At 52.8% G+C, this 16,437-nt stretch overlaps 2 protein-coding genes across 2 annotated transcripts; one reads left to right on the top strand and one right to left on the bottom strand.

The window, feature by feature from the left end:
* Positions 1-244: 244 nt before the first annotated feature.
* LOC310748753 (ras-related protein Rap-2c-like) lies at positions 245-1,973 on the top strand. Its single transcript, XM_083584605.1, has one exon. It carries the CDS (start codon positions 300-302, stop codon positions 1,179-1,181), a length of 882 nt encoding a protein of 293 aa, XP_083440731.1. The 5' UTR covers positions 245-299; the 3' UTR covers positions 1,182-1,973.
* A 1,739-nt stretch (positions 1,974-3,712) lies between these two features.
* PLK1 (polo like kinase 1) lies at positions 3,713-15,328 on the bottom strand. Its single transcript, XM_083585481.1, has 10 exons — positions 14,268-15,328; positions 12,306-12,474; positions 11,315-11,459; positions 10,558-10,651; positions 9,371-9,590; positions 8,306-8,464; positions 8,123-8,200; positions 6,922-7,076; positions 5,936-6,118; positions 3,713-4,475 (listed from the first exon to the last, which is right to left on the bottom strand). Exons 1-10 carry the CDS (start codon positions 14,667-14,669, stop codon positions 4,269-4,271), a joined length of 1,812 nt encoding a protein of 603 aa, XP_083441607.1. The 5' UTR covers positions 14,670-15,328; the 3' UTR covers positions 3,713-4,268.
* Between the last annotated feature and the right edge of the window lie 1,109 nt (positions 15,329-16,437).

The following is a 16,437-nucleotide window of genomic DNA, read 5'->3' as shown; positions in this document are numbered from 1 at the left end:
AAAGTGCTTTGCCTACGAAAGCAAGCTTCACAACACCTTTGTACGGTGGGCCAGTGACACACCCCTGTTGCAGATACAGGGGGCTAATGCTGAGAGAATACCCATTATTTGTTGCGAACAGGATTTATATCTTGTTTAAATCATCCATCACCTCTAAGTGCTTGGAAGTGATTTGCTGTGTCAAAAACTGCACCAGTCTGCTGCCATCTGCAAAACAAAACAAAACAACAGAACAGAGGCTTACCCTAGAAGTCTTTTGTGCGGGGAAGGGGAAACCACGCAGCGAAGTCCTGTTGCCAATGCTGAGAAGCCCCTTAGCGCGTGCTCGGCTCCCTGAGCGCAGAGCCTTCCGGGGCGCGCCCGCGAGGCAAACAATTGCCCGGGCTGGCGGGCGGCCAGCAGGCAGCCCCTCCCACCGCAGCCCGGCCCTCCTGAGTCCCTCCTCCGGCTGTTCGATTGGCCGCGGGCTGCAGCCTCAGCAGATAAAGCGGCCGCCCCGTCGTAGCGGCCGACCAGAGATAAACAGCTCCACGATGTCGCTAAAGCCAGAGGCCCGGGTGCGCTTGGTGTTCTTGGGCGCAGCGGGCGTGGGTAAGACGGCGCTGATCCGCCGCTTCCTGCACGACGCCTTCGAGGCCCGCCACCGTCGCACCGTGGAGGAACTGCACGTGCTGGAGTTGGACCTGGAGCCGCCGGGCCCGGCGCTGCGCCTCCGCCTGGAGCTGCTGGACACGAGCGGCAGCTACAGCTTCCCGGCCATGCGCCGCCTCTGCATCCAACACGGCGACGTCTTCGCCCTCGTCTACTCGCCCCACGAGCCGGGCTCCTTCGAGGAGCTGCAGCGGCTGCGCGATGAGATCCTGGAAGCCAAGCCCGGCGCCCCGGTCCGCCTCGTGGTGGTCGCCAACAAGTCCGACTTGGGCCCGGCCACCGGCAACAGCGACCGCCTGGCCGCCGCCACAGTGCAGCGCGAGTGGGGCGCTCGCCACGTCGAGGCGTCGGCCAAGCAGGGCTGCAACGTGGTCGGGCTCTTCCAGGAGCTGCTGGGCCAAGTCGACGTGCTCAGCGGGCGCCTCAGTCCGGCCCTCCGGCGCCGCTCCATCCCCGACCCGCTGGCCAAGGAGCCGACGGCGTCAACGCGGCGACGCCCGAGCAAGAGCCCCAACTGCGCCATCTGCTAGCCGGAGCGTCGGAGGAAGCCCAGCGGCCGCTGCGGCGCCCCTTTCCTCGTAGGCAGCCGACGGGGCGGCCGAGGAAGCGAATGTCGTCGAGCACGAGTGAAGCAGGAGGAAGAAACGGAGCGCGTTTGCCTCTCTGGAGTAGCGAGCCATGCAGAGACGCCTCTCCCCGGTGGGTTGAGGCTAGGGGATCGAGTCCCAAAAGACACACACACACGTCCAACCCGGCGGGACGACAGAAGCAAGTGCCCTTGTTTTGCACCTGGCGCCCCCGCGGCGGACTGCGCACTTGCCCCCACTTGCCACTTGGGTCTCGGAGCGCAAGAGTTTCGGCTCGAGGGAAGGACACACCCCTTTGTGCCAAACTGCCTGGCCATCGAGGTGGCCCGTTCCAGGACATGGACTCTGCCGAGCCTGCTCTTGGCAACCGGTTGGGGTTGCCGCTCTCTTCCAGAAGCCAGGCCTCGGACAGAGCACAACAGGAGACTCCGGAGGCCGGACTTCTGCAGGAAACCTGGGTGCCTGGCACTCAGTTCCAACTGGCTGTTTCCAAGGCATTGTCCACTTGCCTGTTCTTGACTTGTGTAGGGTGGAAACAGTACTTACTGCTGTACCTTAACAGCATTCCTGGCTGGGGGCTGATCCATTAGGATGGAGAATGGAGTTTGGGTTGGCGGGACAGAGTGCTTGCACCTGTGCTTGTTTATTTAAAGACTGTTCTGAACTTGAAGGAATGTGACTTGTTTTTAATACAGTATGTCATCCTGTTTTGGAGAATAAACTGTTACTCCCTTGTTTCATAGTGCTGTGGTGAAACAAGTGGGTGGGCTATTAGAGTTGGGAGCTGGGGGTGGGGGGCCACAGAGAGGCCAGCTCAGGAACAGATCAGAAGGTCCCAGGTTCAGTCCTCAGTGTCTGAAACCCCAGAAAGCCAATGCTGCGAGTCAATGTAGACCAAGCACCCCCAAACTCGGCCCTCCAGCTGTTTTGGGACTACAACTCCCATCATCCCTAGATAACAGGACCAGTGGTCAGGGATGATGGGAACTGTAGACAGTACTGCCTGGTGTAGACAGTACTGAGCTGAAAGGACCCCTTTGGAGGGCAGCAGGTTTGTGAAAATTGCCGTTAGGAGGTATGGCATGAGACTGACCTTTATTCTAGGACATTCAGCCCGAATGGCATATTAAATTTGAAACATTAGCAGCCCCCCCTCCCACAATTCCCAGTTTGCAGAGAAGAGGGATTGTCAGTTGTAGCTCAAGGAGCAGGGGTCTCCTAACAACCCCCACTACCCTTAACAAATTACAGCTCCCAGGATTCTTTGCTTTCTGCAATATCATCACTTTAAATGTATGCTGTGGATGAGGTTCAATTGCCAGCCCAGTCACCTTCAAGGCAGGGTGTGTGTCCTCAGGCAGCAACATGAGTTGCCAATACTGGGCAGCTGCAGCCTCCCCTCAAGCATCCAGTAGGAGGCTAACCAACAGCACAGCTGTCTGAAGTCCCTTTGCTCAGGATGCCCTGGCCTTCTCACTAGATAGGTGGTGCACCTTTAGCCTTGCAGGTGATTTTGAACCGCAACTCCCATGATCTTTGGGGGCATGCTTTACGAGGCTGCTGGGAGCTGTAGTTCAACAATTGGAAGACCACAGTTTCCCCATACCTGGTCCAGGATAGAGAGGTGCATCTTTGGTGCCAACATCTTACAGCTTTGCTGCCTGAAGCAGATGTGAGTTTCACTCCAGATAAGCTGGAGGGCAGCAGGAAAGCAAAGGCTCCCTTCTGCTTTTCCTCCCATACAATTAATATTAAAGGTCATCTTCCTCATGTTGCATCCAACACTTGCTCTGTGAAACGTCCTGAGGCATGGCGTCCAGCATCCTATGTTAAAGGTTGGCAAGTTTTAATTCTTTTTACTGTTAAAATTGCTGTGCACACTGCAAGATACCCATTTCGCAGAAGAAACACTGATGATGCTTAGGCACAATCACTACCCTCCCCCTGCTAAATCCCTCCAAAACTAAGAATGGTTATGCTGCAGAGTGGGAGACCAGAGGTCTAGCACCACAACTGTGAAGGGCTGGTGGACGTTTTTCACCTGAAAGGGAGAGCTCAACTGTGGAGGCAGTCCTAGCTAGATCAAAAGGGAAGAGGCAGCCAATGAGTCTCTTCTCTAGAAGTGGCTCTTCTGAAGCTAAAAGGGAACTTATCCATTGTTGCTCGATAGTGCCCCAATCCTCTGGGTTTGTCATTTTGGGACCTGGTCCACTTCTACCAATGTGTCCATGCAGAGAAGGCACGAAGGGGCCACAGTTTCTTACAGCAGAGCAGAGGCCATTTCAGTATGTCTCCTAGGAGCCTGTTCTCTGTGTGGAAGGAGACTTGCAGCCCCAGGAAATAAACATTAGGGAGTAAAGGGAGCAAAGGACTTGGGACCTGCAACTCTATTAGAGGGTGATGTGCAAAAGTTGCCACAGAACCCTTTCAGAGTTACAAGGGTGGAGAAGGCAGTGTGGAGGACCCCGCTGAACGCTTTCAGAAAATCTTCTTTATTAAGTAATGTACAAAAAGTTTAGTTGGTGTAGACTTTAGTTTCAATATTTAAAAGTCTGGTGGCTTAGAGTCAAAGAACAAAATGCCAGACAGTTTAACTACAGCAGGAAGAGGAGGAAGAGTGCCCACAAGAGGAAGACTCAGCAGACAGACCACGTACAAGTAACTCACATGGTGTAACCGAAACCACCAACTCTTAAGTTGCACCAGAGGCCTCATTGGGCTGGGCTGAGAGGAGGGAGAAATGGGGGCTTTTTCTCCAGCAGAATCGGGAGAAAACAAATCCTTGGTTGTTGTTTTTTTAAAAAATAAAGAGTCTTCTAGGCTGGGCTGGGGGGGCATTTAGCCCCCCTGTAAGGAGCACCGCCCAACTAGAAGCCACTCCCTGGCCTGACCCCTGTGCCAGGACACAGCCAGGCAGAGGTGACCCCAGCTGGGAGGGGAAGGCAGGAATGCTGCAGCCCTTAACGGTATTGGAACTGGAAGAGACAGCGAGAGAGTCCTTCGCTGCTGCACAACCACAGCAGCCAGGTGCTAGGTAGAAGGTTTGGGGCAGGGAACGCCCTGCTTGGAGTTCATCAGCTTCTCCACCATGGTGCGGGCATAGCGGAGGCGGCTGGCCAGTTCCTTGCAGCAGCCAAACTCCTCAATCAGGCTCAGCTTGTAGGTGCGGAACTCCCGCTTCTCATTGATGTAGGTGACGGCTGCCATCAAGGGGCACAGGATGACCTTGGTGTGGTCCTGTGGGCAGAGGATGGAGAAGATACATGCAAGAGGCAAATTAGCACAAGCTGGGCTCCTTCAGCTCTGAGAGGCAGCCACAGGGTATTAGGATGGTGGCATTAATGCAATACGAGGTAGCAGTTTGTAAAACCACACACAAGACAAAGCAGGGAAACCAGCGGTGCCTATGATGACTATTCTGGGCCTTCACAACTCCTGTTGGTCCTAGAATCAGCTTGGCCAAGGAGGGAGGTGGGTGGGAATCGGAGCCCACGAAAACCTGGCTATTCCCGATATAAGGAATATCTGGATCAAGGTTTCCCATACTTGGGTCTCCAGCTGCTGTTGGACTACAACTCCCATCATCCCTAGCTAGCAGGACCAGTGGTCAAGGATGGGAATTGCAGTCCAAAAGCAGCTGGAGACCCAAGTTTGGGAAGCCCTGCTCTAGATCCATTTAAGCCAGTGCAGGTAACTTCATGCCTAGGGCCTGAATGCAATCCTCCATTTGTGCTCAGAACTCTCCCCAGGCCACCCTCATCACTGGCCCAGCTTCAGATATGCCTGGATGGGATGCACCCTTCAACTCTTTTCATGCCTCATGCTCACCTGGATGGAGGAGGGAGGGGGTCAAAATCTAGCCTGCTGCACAAGGGTGAGGTTTGTGTTGGTTGCTCCGCCCCCTTTTGCCTCTGGCCCCACCCACCACTGACATATGGCCCCTAGAAAGCTGCCCAGAATGGAATGCGGCCCCTGGGCTGAAAGGATTCCCCGCACTTTGCCGTAAGCAGTCAGAGATGATGCCAGAACAGCATTCCACAAACACGTCGGGTTCATGATCCCAAGAGGAGTTCTGAAGCCAAAGGAACTGGAGTAGGAAGAGACTCAAATCTTGCCCCTTAGAGAGACAAAGGTGAAGAAGCCAAGGCTTTCTTCTCTGTGCCCTTAGAGGCCTCTCGCACACAGCCTTTGCCTGCTCTCACTTCCACCTTTATGCCATCAATGGCTACTAGCCACGGTAGCTGTGCTCTGCTTCCACAGCTGGAGGCAGCAGTGCTTCTGAATGCCAGTTGCTGGAAACCGCAGATGGGAAGAGGGCTCTTGTGCTCGGGTCATGCTTGTAGGTTTCCAAGGGGGCACCTGGTTGGCCACTGTGAGAACAGGATGCTGGACTAGATGGGCTATTGACCAGATCCATCAGGGTCCTTTTAGGTACAGTATTGGGGGGTGCAGCATTAAACCTGTTCAAGGAGAGATGCTTGTGACACCCCAAGCTGAACCAGTTGACAGCATGGACAGCCAGCCAGCCAGCCATTATTATTATTAATTCAACTTCTAGCCCATATTTCCTCCTTAAGGAACCCATTGATTGTCCCTTTTGGGGGGTGGGGGTGGGAGGGATAATTTCTAGCTTCAAAACCCACCCCCAAATGCTGGCAGGGCAGGGAGAGAGAGCTTTTCTGCTCCTGTTAGGTCACCTGGAAGAAGTTGATCTGCACAGTGCCATTGCTCAGGTGCAGGATGATGGCGCTGCGAGTGCGGAACCAGTAGCACATGTAGGGGAGGCGGGCCAGCTCGTCTCCCTCTCGGGGGGTGATGTTGGCTCCCGCCTTCAGCAAGTGCTCGCTCATGTAGTTGCGGAAGTAGCTCAGCAGCGTGATCTGCAGGAGACAAAAACAAGGGCCCATGTCAGCAAAACAGCAGCGGAGCAGAGGCAGGCCTCAAAATGCTATGTTCCAGCAAAGGACCCTGCAAGGCTTGATAAAAGGTTATTGGCAACAGAAGCCCAGATCTCATAAATGCATCCTCCGCCCAGCAGGATTTAAATGCACCCCACCCCCTTAAGCCACACAGGCACCAGAACAGTATGAAAGAAAGTCCTTCTTCACACAGCGCATAGTTAAACTATGGAACTCACTGCCACAGGAGACGGTAATGGCCAACAGCCTAGATGACTCTAAAAGATTAGACAAATTCAGGGAGGAGAGGGCTATTAATGGCTATAAGCTATGATGGTTATGCTGCAGATATTCAATGTTCTGAATACCAGTTGCTGGAAACCTCAGCAGGGGAAGAGGACTCCTGGGCTCCCATCCGGCTTGCTGGTTTCCCACAGGGGCATCTAGTTGGCCCCCAGTGGCCACAGGATGCTGGACTAGATGGGTCACTGGCCCAGCTGCAGGGTTGCTCTTAAATTCTTAAGTAGCCTCCTACTTGCAGCCAGCAAGAGCCAACAGCCCTCTTGTTGCCACCAGACCCCCAACCTCACATCGATGCTGCCCCTTCCCAAAATGAAAACGGTGGTTTCTTTCGCAAGGGAAAAAAATACCCTGGGGCTGAGCGATGGCTGGAAGTCCCTGGCACCTTCATCTCAGATACAGAAAGGCAGCTGCTCAGTGGCAAGGGTAGGGGCACTTTGCACATGGTCAGATTTAGCTGCCGCCACGAGGCTCAAGTCACTGACCTTCTTGCTGAAAGCCTCTGGGTAGGAACGTGCGTTGAAGTACGACTCAGAGCCGTTTTGCTCAATGTACTGCAGGCTGTCCCCGTCGTTGTACATAATCAGGCGGGTCGAGTCGTTGAAGAGGACCCCAACGCTGTTGTCGCACAGCTGGTAGCCTGGGGTGCGGAGAACAGAGGGGAGCACTCAAAACCTGCCTTAATTCCAAACCAAGGAGAATCGTGCCTTTCCGTGGTCTCAGCTGTCTCCCACAGAGAACCCAAGTCTCTTTCCCACCCGAGTGGCCAGGGGCTCTAACCGCAAAGCAGGCGCTTATTATCTGTTAATCAATCAATGCCACCAGATCTCAGAGGCCCCTTGGTCATGCTTCGGCAGAAGTTTTGATCCTGAAGCAGAGCTCCAAGGCTTCCTCTTTCATACAGGAAGCACCAACTAATCACAGGCACCACAGACAATAACATCACATCTGGACAATTTCATTGCAAGCTCCTGCCACCCTGGGCTCCTTTGGGAGGAAGGTTTGAACCCAAACGAATGAATAAAATAAACGCTGACCAACAGCTCCACCTGCCAACATCTTGCTTAATTTCTGGACAGATGTTCCACCCCTGGATTTAGGTCAAGGTTTCTTTTTGCATTCTCCTGGTTACTTTTGGTATTTCTCCCCAACATTTTAATCTGAGTCATGCAAAATTCATGCAAATAAAAATGTGTATAGCCACAAAAACCACATTAGCATCATAAAGGAAACCAGCATCCCTTTCTTTTATCTTGTGAACTTCCCCGGTTCCTGAAATTGTGTCTCGCTCCACCCCCTGCCCTCCATTTATCTCCCCCCCTCCTATTATTCTTGTTCTCAGGAAAATAAAAATTTAAATGATTAAGAAGGAGCAAGGGTGGCAGCTTGGAACATGGACTTGCCTCATTGATAGGTGAGTTTTTGGTCTGTTCCCAACAGGACCAACTTGGGATGTTTTGCCACTTGAGGCAAAACATAAGATACCCTCTCACTTCTTCCTTTGCCACCGCCTCCCTGAGCTGAAGGTAGAGAGGGAGTAAAAGGAGGCTGGAGAGGGGTGGGCAGCACATCCTTCGGAGGTTGGATCTGCCGCCTGAGGCAACTGCTTCACTTTGCCTCAAGGCCCTGTTTCCCAAAATGCACTTTCTCCGCCCGGACGGCTGCTGTGCCCAGTTGACTACCCACCTAGGCCGTACTTATCCGAGTAGTCCACCCATTTGCTGACCCAGAAGATGGGGATGCAGGCTGGGTCCTCAGCCTCCTCTGAAAAAGAGAATTGTGGTTACCAAATGGAGGTTAAAGAAGAGGGAGTGAAGCCCGCAGGCAAGTAAGGCTGGCTCAGATAAAAGACACACACACACACCACACCTTGTCTGATGGGTGCTCTTTCTGCGGGATTGGACCCATTGACCAGTGTCAGCTGCTGCAGGAGATCAGCCAAGTGGCTGTCCACAGGACTCCTGGGCTCCCGCAGGGCCACCTCTTCTTCCTTCTCGGGCACCTTCTCCAGCGCAGGGCTCTCTGGTCCTGTGTAGGAAAGAGAGATGCATGCTGCCTTGTTCCACTCTTGGCTCATGGAGCTCAGCTTCCCAGTCGGAGATCACACCCTGTGCAGCCTCAGCCAGACCCACACACCTTTCCCAAAAGTTCGGCTCACTCCATTTTGCCTGGGTTTCACCGGCAGAACTGGCACAGCTACAGGTGCCACATTATGCCCCTTCTGCAGTTGTAAGTATTCAATCTTTTAGTGTGGTGGCACTTGCATTATGAAGCTCCTTGCCTGCTGAGATCAAGCAGGCATCTTCGCTGTAAGATGCCTGCTAAAAACCATTCTCATTGGCCCAGATGTTTAGAAAGTTGGTGCGAGCTTTAATCAGTTTTCAGCCCGTTATTATTTTAGCTTAAGTCTTAAATTATTGTTGCTAATTGTTCTTAGTGATAATCTTACTGTTATACCATTTTTTGTACACTGCTTTGAGGTTGGGTTTTTTTTTTTTTTTTACAAGCAAGCAGTGTATACATTTCATGAAATAAATAAATACAGTTGTACCTTGGAAGTCAAACGGAATCCGTTGCGGAAGTCCACTCGACTTCTAAAACGTTCAAAAACCAAATTGCAGCTTCTGATTGGCTGCAGGAAGCTCCTGCAGCCAATCAGAAGCCGTGGAAGCTCTCTCAAATGTTCGGGTTCCAAAAGAATGTTCGCAAACAGGAACAATCACTTCCAGGTTTGCGGCGTTCGGGAGCCGAAACGTCCGAGTTCCAAGGCGTTCGGGATCCAAGGTACAACTGTACAGGCACTTTCCTTGTCTATTGGTGAGTCTTATGGAACATTCTAAGTGTTGTTGTATCACTCTCCCCCCCCCAGCCCCCTTATTAAGTTACTACCTGGGCTGCAAGCGCAGCCAAGCCTTCCCCCGCTCACGCCCTCACCTTTGTTGACCACTGTGAGAGGCTTCCTCAAGCTGGCATCAAACCCGCTGGGGGCCAGAGAAAACCTAGGGGGTATCGTGAGGCAAGTGGTGGGCAGCCGTGATGGGATGTAGCCCGTGGTGAAGAACTCATCGGTCAGCAGCTCATCAATGGTGGGGCGGGCAGCCGGGTCGGACCGTAACATTTTCTGGATGAGGGTAGCAGCTATGGGGTTGATGTGCTGGAAAGGAGGAAGAGTAGCGTTGGGAAATGGAACAAACACAAGACACAGGCAGGCGCACCAACCCCACAGCCATGAGCTCTAAACAGGGCCTGAGCTGCTAAAATGTCCTGCTTTACACAGCACGCGGCTAAACTATGAATCTCACTCCCGCAGGAAATGAGGATTGGGCAAATTCCTGGAGAAGGCTATTAATGACTATTTGCCAGGATGGCTATACTCTGCCACCACAGTTGAAGGCAGCAATGCTTCTGAATGCCAGTTGCTGGAAACCACAGCAGGGGAGAGGGCTCTTGGGATCAGATCCTGCTTGAACATTTCCCATAATCTGGGTGGTCACTTTGAGAACAAAATGCTGGACTAGATTCAGCCCTATTTGGCCTAATACAGCAGGCACTTCTTCTGCTCACACCCAGAGCACAAGGGCCAGGTTCTAGGTTCCATATGGGCAGGGCTTTCTTTCCGGTACTATTCAACGGTACTCAGTACCGGCACCCCCCCAAAAAAATCTTGTGATAAGGTAAATGGAGAGTGGGGAGAGGAAGCAAGCAACCATGGCTAAATGGGGGGGGGGTTGTAAAAAGTAGGAGGTTGAGGCGGCAGTGGGGGGGGGGGAAAAGAGGCCCAAGTAATTCACCGCTGTGTTCTTCTTCTCTTTAGCTTATAATCAGAGTTGGGGAAACTTTGGTCCATTAGAGATGTTGTTCTGTTCATTAAATGGAATTCTGCTGTGTAGACATAACCCTAAACTGCTTTGGGGGCAGCTTCGGTTCTGTGTTTTGTGCAGACTTGATTGTTTTCCCCAAATTCACCCCTCCTTGAGCCCTCAGAATGACTCAGCTTAGAAATTTGAATGAAAATCTCCCTCCCAGTTGCTGCCAACTCCAGTTTCAGGAGTTAAGGGGTGCCCACTTCTGACCCCACCCCACCCAACTCCAGACTCTCTCGTATCCAGGGAAGGCTGTACCGATGGAATGGTGTACTCGTTGTTCTTAATTCGGATGTACGTTTCTTTCAGACAGGAGGTTTCGAAGGGGGGTTTCCCAACCAGGAGAGTGTACCTGCAAGGAGAGACCATATATGGAAACCCATCAACTGTGGGTGTTGGGGGTGGAGAGGAACGCTAGGGAGCCCACTGCCCACCCAAACATTTAGCCACCTTTCTCTCCCTCTTTCGTGGAACAAGCCATGTTTACACCACTGAAACTCTTGTTCCTCAAAATGCACAGTGTGACCCACCCTGCTTCTTGCCCCTTCCCAGCACATCCAAGGTGGGGATGGAGGAAGCACAACGTAAGAGACTCCCCGCTTCCTTCCAGTTTGTGCAGAGGGGATCAGAGAAAGGCTGTGCCTAAACCAGCCTCCCCCCCACCCCAACTGATGTTCTCCGGATGTTTGGGGTGAGAATTCCCATCCTAGGCAAAGACACCAAAGGTATTTGTCCTGGGCAGTCATCCCCACCAAGAACAAGTGATACAACCAGGCACATCCCTGAAAAGTCCCTCCCCCGTGAGAGGCACCCCTGGAAAGGAAACTGGAAGTGTTTTAGGGGGACGGGACAGCACATTTTTATGCAACTTGTGGAGAGAAGAGAAAGACTGGAAGTTCTAACCCCACCTGACTTCATTACCCTAACTTCCCCTCTACTGATTTCCCACCAGCATTGATGAGGAAAACCCCTGGTGTCCATTAAATCCACTCAAGTCTTACACAGCAAAACGTACATGATGCAGCCGAGGGACCAGACATCCACTTCGAAGCTGTGTCCCTTCTTGCCCAGCACCTCTGGGGCGATGTAGTTGGGCGTCCCGCACAGGGTCTTCTTCCGCTCGCCATCGTACTCCACCTTGGTGGCCAAGCCAAAGTCCCCTGGACAAACAGGAGGAACACAGAGGCTTCCTAGGTCAAGGCTACGCCAGAGGAGCCCCAGATGGAAGCATTAAGTAGCTTCCTTTTCAGAGGCAGACAGAGATGTAAAGGCTCAAGAAAGGGCAGGGGATTTTTAACACAAGCACACTTCACATTGGAAGGTTTGGCTGCTCTGCACCCAAGCAGCACTTTGGGGAAAGTAGCATTCCACAATACTGATGGCTCCTAACAATATGGTTGTAAGCTGTTTAATTCTTTTTAAAATATTGCTTTGAATGTCGAAACCCACCCTGAGACCTTTGGGTGATGAGTGGGTAATAAATGTGTAAGAATAAGAGTCATTCAGTTCAAACAGGGAGAAACCGAACAGTTGTCCCATCCCAAGAAGCACTCATACAGCCTGGGAAATAATGCAATAGAAGACAAATATACACATTTGGAGTAGGGCTGCCATACATCCGGACATTACCGGGATGTCAAGGTGGAATTGACATCTGGGGGGGGATTTCCAAAAGGCAGCACTTTGTCCTGGATGTTAGGGGTCTATTGAAAAATAACATTTTTTGGCATTTTTGTATTGAAATATGTCAACCCTACATTTTGAAGCCAGATAAAGCCCACTAAAATTCCTAGATTACACCATCAGATTCTAAGAACCGCCTCCAAGCTAAATGAACAAAAAACACAGGTGTTCTGGTGCACCAGCTGGCATCCAATTGTTTCGTGTCCAGGCTGCTTAAGCTCTCTTTCCCCTCCACATGCAGCACGATAGGAAACCTCCCTCCCCAGGCAATGAGCCCATGGCCATATAATTCCTAGGCCCCCCACCCTGCACAAACCCCTTACCTATCTTCACCTCCATGTCGTCATTAAGGAACAGGTTGCCCAACTTGAGATCGCGGTGGATGACCCGGTTACTGTGCAGGTACTGGCAGCCCTGGATGATCTGCCGCAGGTAGTAGCGAGCTTCGGGTTCCGTCAGCGCTTTCCGTCGCTTGTGCAGCTCCAGAAGAGACTTTGGAGAGGGAGGAGGAAAGAGAAAAGCACCTTAAGGAGATAGTCACTGAACTGACCAAGGCGGGCAGGAGTTCCTCTCCAGGAAGCTGCCTTAGAAGACCATCAGACTGCAGGTCCATTTAGATCAGCACTGTCTATACAGAGTCAGACAAGGCCATGGCTTTCCAAGGTTTCAGGCAGGGAGCATTCCCAGCCCTATGTGGAGATGCCAAGGAAGCTCCGTCCAGTGAGTGACAGACAGCCCCCTCCCTGCAAATAAGTGTGGGGCTGGAATGGAATATGATGCAGTTCACAGCAACTCTCTCGCCACCCCTGGAAAGTTTGGCCAGGGCACCAGAGTGGATTGTGCTTTTCAAAGCACTGATTTTAGCAAGGTGTTGACATGTAGCGACTGGCCCAAGGTCACACACTTGATGGCTGAGTGAGGATTTGAACCCTGCTCTCCAAGGTCCTTGTCTGACACTCTAAACATGACACCACACCAGCCGCAGGTCTCTTCTGATGTTCTGACTGGCGGGCAAATGCAAGGATGCCAATATTACCTTCTCTGCCCACAGTCTACTTCTATTGACCTCAGGCCCACCTGAAACCTCCTTGCCCTGCCCCATATTCCCCCTCACAGCAGGGGTTCCTGCCATCTCCGGGTGGGTCCTATGTGATGTTGCTATTCCCTATTCACACCAGCCTTTGGTGCCTGTCACAACAGCTGTGTGGTATACCAACCTCCCCGCTTTTAATTCAAGGTCTGCAAACATCCCCAGCTTTTTTGTTAAGATTCCTGCATTGCAGGGAGTTGGACTAGATGACCCTCGGGAACCCTTCCAACTCTACAATTCGATGATTTTAGGATCGCCACAGCTCAGCCAACGGGCAAAAGGGGTTCACAGGTGACAGGTAGACTACAGGCAGTTTCTGGGACCTTTGAAATGTGGACCATAACTTTAACAGTTTCATCACCCCTAAGGCACCAAGGCCATCTTTCCCAGCTAAAAGCTGACAGCTAAACTCTGGTGCTTTCATGTATTGCTCAACTTCCCAGATCTCAGTGAGGCTCTTCAGAACCAGTCATCTCATTCCATAGCCAGGGATGAGAGAGTGATGGAGGGTTCAAGCCTTCCTTTATTCAGTTTATTTAATTTGTATACCACCCTTCATCCAAAGGTCGCAGGGCTGTTCACAACACAGAAATACAAGATGAGGACACAAAATACATGATAAAACAAACCAATAACCCCAGATAAGTTTAACTTAGGAGGGAGATGACAGCAGCAGCTGAACTTAAGTCAAAGGCAAAGGCTATTGATGGAACCCTCCATTTCTGGAGTGAGGGAATCTTCCTACAAAGCAGATATGTCAAGACTTAAGGAGAAGGACCACCTGGACTGGCGGTTGTTTGATGGGGGCTGGTCGTGGTGAGCGATTACGGGGAAGATACTCTGCAGGTGCTCAGAGACGGCTTGCATTATCCCCTAAGTGCCGAAATCAGCGACTTGGAACGACACATCCAGTCGCTTGGGAACGCGGCCAACAAAGGCGCCCACCCTACCCCACCGAGAGGCCGTCGCCTGGGGAACCGGATCCACGCCCTCCCCTTGCCAAACCGAAGCTATGGCTACGGCCTGGCAGTTCCCAGGCCTGCCTAGCCAGGAGCTCAGAGGGTCGGTCCCTTCAAGCCCACCCCCCCCAGCCCGGGGCTCTGCAGCGCCCCTCCGGCAACCCCGTCGAACAGCGAACCCCGAGCCCGCCGCGGCCGCCGCCCTTTGCGCGCCCTCCCCCTTCCCGGGTCCTCACCCTCCGCCGGCAGAGCTCGAGAACTACAAAGACGAAGTTGGCGTCCTCGAAGAAGCCGTGGAAGCCGACCACGTGGCGGTGGTGGAGGCTGCGGTGGATGGCGATCTCCATGGACATCTTCTCCTTCTGCGGCGCCTTCAGCAGCAGCGACTTGGGCACGATCTTGCCCGCGAAGACCTCCTGGCTCTCCACGTCCGTGATCTCGTAGCATTTTGCGAAGCCGCCCTTGCCCAGGAAGCGCCCCAGCATGTACCGCCGGCGGCTCCGCGGGTCCAGCAGCACCTCCGGGATGGCCTTGCTCTCCTTCAACGCCGCGGAAGACGCCCGGCTCCCCCCGGCACCACCGCTAGGCGCCGCCGACGCCCCCGGGCGGGACCCTCTGCTGGGCACCGCCGCGCTCATCCCCGACGCCTTCCTCGGATGCTGCTCCGGAGGCTCCTTGCGCTGCGCTCCCGTTGGGGCAGAGAGTGAGGGTGGCGCTGCTGTGCGCTCCGTCCAGGCCCCGTGACAGCGATGAGCAGCAGCAGCAGCCACAGCGACACGGCCGACGGCTTCTGCTCGGTCGCTGCACCAATTTCAAACCTAGAGCCGGAGCGTTACGGAGCCCCGAGCGCGCTCCTCATTGGCCGGCAGGATTTAAAATCCAACCCGCCTCCAACGCCGCGGAGCACGACGGGAACCGGAGCCCGCGAGGGAGGGAGGGAGGGAGCTAGCGGGACCGGGAGGCCATCACCGTCCCAGCCCCGCCCCGACAGCAGCGGGCAAAGCGGCGCCAGCGCAGCAGCCGAGCGCGGCTTGCGCAAAGCTGCTGCTGCTGCTGCGCGCATCCATGGGAGTCCGACCCGTCTAATAGCTGGAGGGCTTTACTCCCGAGTAAACACGCGGAAGGGAGCGCTTCCAAGTTCCGTCGTAGGTCTTTGCTGGGGACCCCCGTCGGACGCTGCGATGCAATGGAGCGGGCCGGGCTGCAGGCGTAGGATCTTTTTGGAGAGCCTCGCCCGGGCCCCGCGGAGCGAGTCGAGGCTCTCCGCCAAGTACTTGCTCGCGTCTTCGCCTAGAATGGCGTCGCCTTCTCCGCATTCTTGGCTTTTCAGCCGTTGTTGTATTGGCGGTTGAGGTTTTGAACTTATTGCTATCGATCTCTCTACTGTCGTGAGCTGGGCTGGAAATGTTAATGTTAAAGGACAGGAGGCAAACTAACATACTAAACTGATTTCAGTGTCAATACATTTATCCCTTGTTTATAATTTTATGGCCCTAATGCGCGATATATATATATATATATATATATATATATATATAGGCAGCTTTAAAATAGGTTTATACACAAAATAAATAACCCCACTTACTTCTGAGTAAGCCGAATTTAATTCAATAGGTCTGGGTGGACATGGGTAGGGTTGCCTATAAAGATGTGCTGTGTGGTGGACTAGGACCTGAGAGACCTGGGTTCACATCTCCACTCTGCCATGAAGCTCACTGGGTGTCCTGAGACCTGTCTCTTAGCCTAACCTACCCAACAAGGTGGTTCTGAAGGTAACATGGGGAGAGGGAGAGCTTTGTAAGCCACCTTGAGCTTGAAGAATGTTGGGCTATCAGAATACCAGGGAGAATTTACAATTTGGTCATAATTGTTTATAATCCAATATTATTCCTTGAAAAACAATGGGAATGGAGTTAGGTGTGAACACAAAGAATAATAAGCCATTGTTTTGGTTACAGTTGCTTAGGTCAGGGGCAGGCACCCTTCAGATCTGTTGTCAGACTCCCATCAGCCACAGCAGCCAATAAAAACATAAGAATAGCTTGCTGGTTCAGGCCAAAGACCTCCAGCATCCTGGGGGAATGCTCCAATAGGAAACCTAGAAACAGGATTCCTGATCAAGAGCCTTCTAAACATGTCTAACAACATATCTAAAAACATAAGAAAAACATCAGTCCTTAAAACCTTCCCTAAACAGGACTGCCTTCAGATGTCTTCTAAAAGTCAGATAGCTGTTTATTTCCTTGACATCTGAATGATTCTCAGGGGTGCTGTGGGCAACTCCAGCCTCTGTCCCTTTTTCATCTCCCCCCCCCATGCCCTCTTGCATTTCTGCCTCCCAAAGGCTCGCATGGCTACAAGCTCCCCAGGCGAATGATGCCGCTGGGGCTGGCCAGGGGGTGCTTT

The sequence above is a fragment of the Podarcis filfolensis genome, assembly GCF_964270895.1.
Source record: "Podarcis filfolensis genome assembly, chromosome: 14".
NCBI lineage: Eukaryota > Metazoa > Chordata > Lepidosauria > Squamata > Lacertidae > Podarcis > Podarcis filfolensis.
Note: the sequence above shows the minus strand (reverse complement) of the source record. Positions and strands in the feature narration are given on the sequence as shown.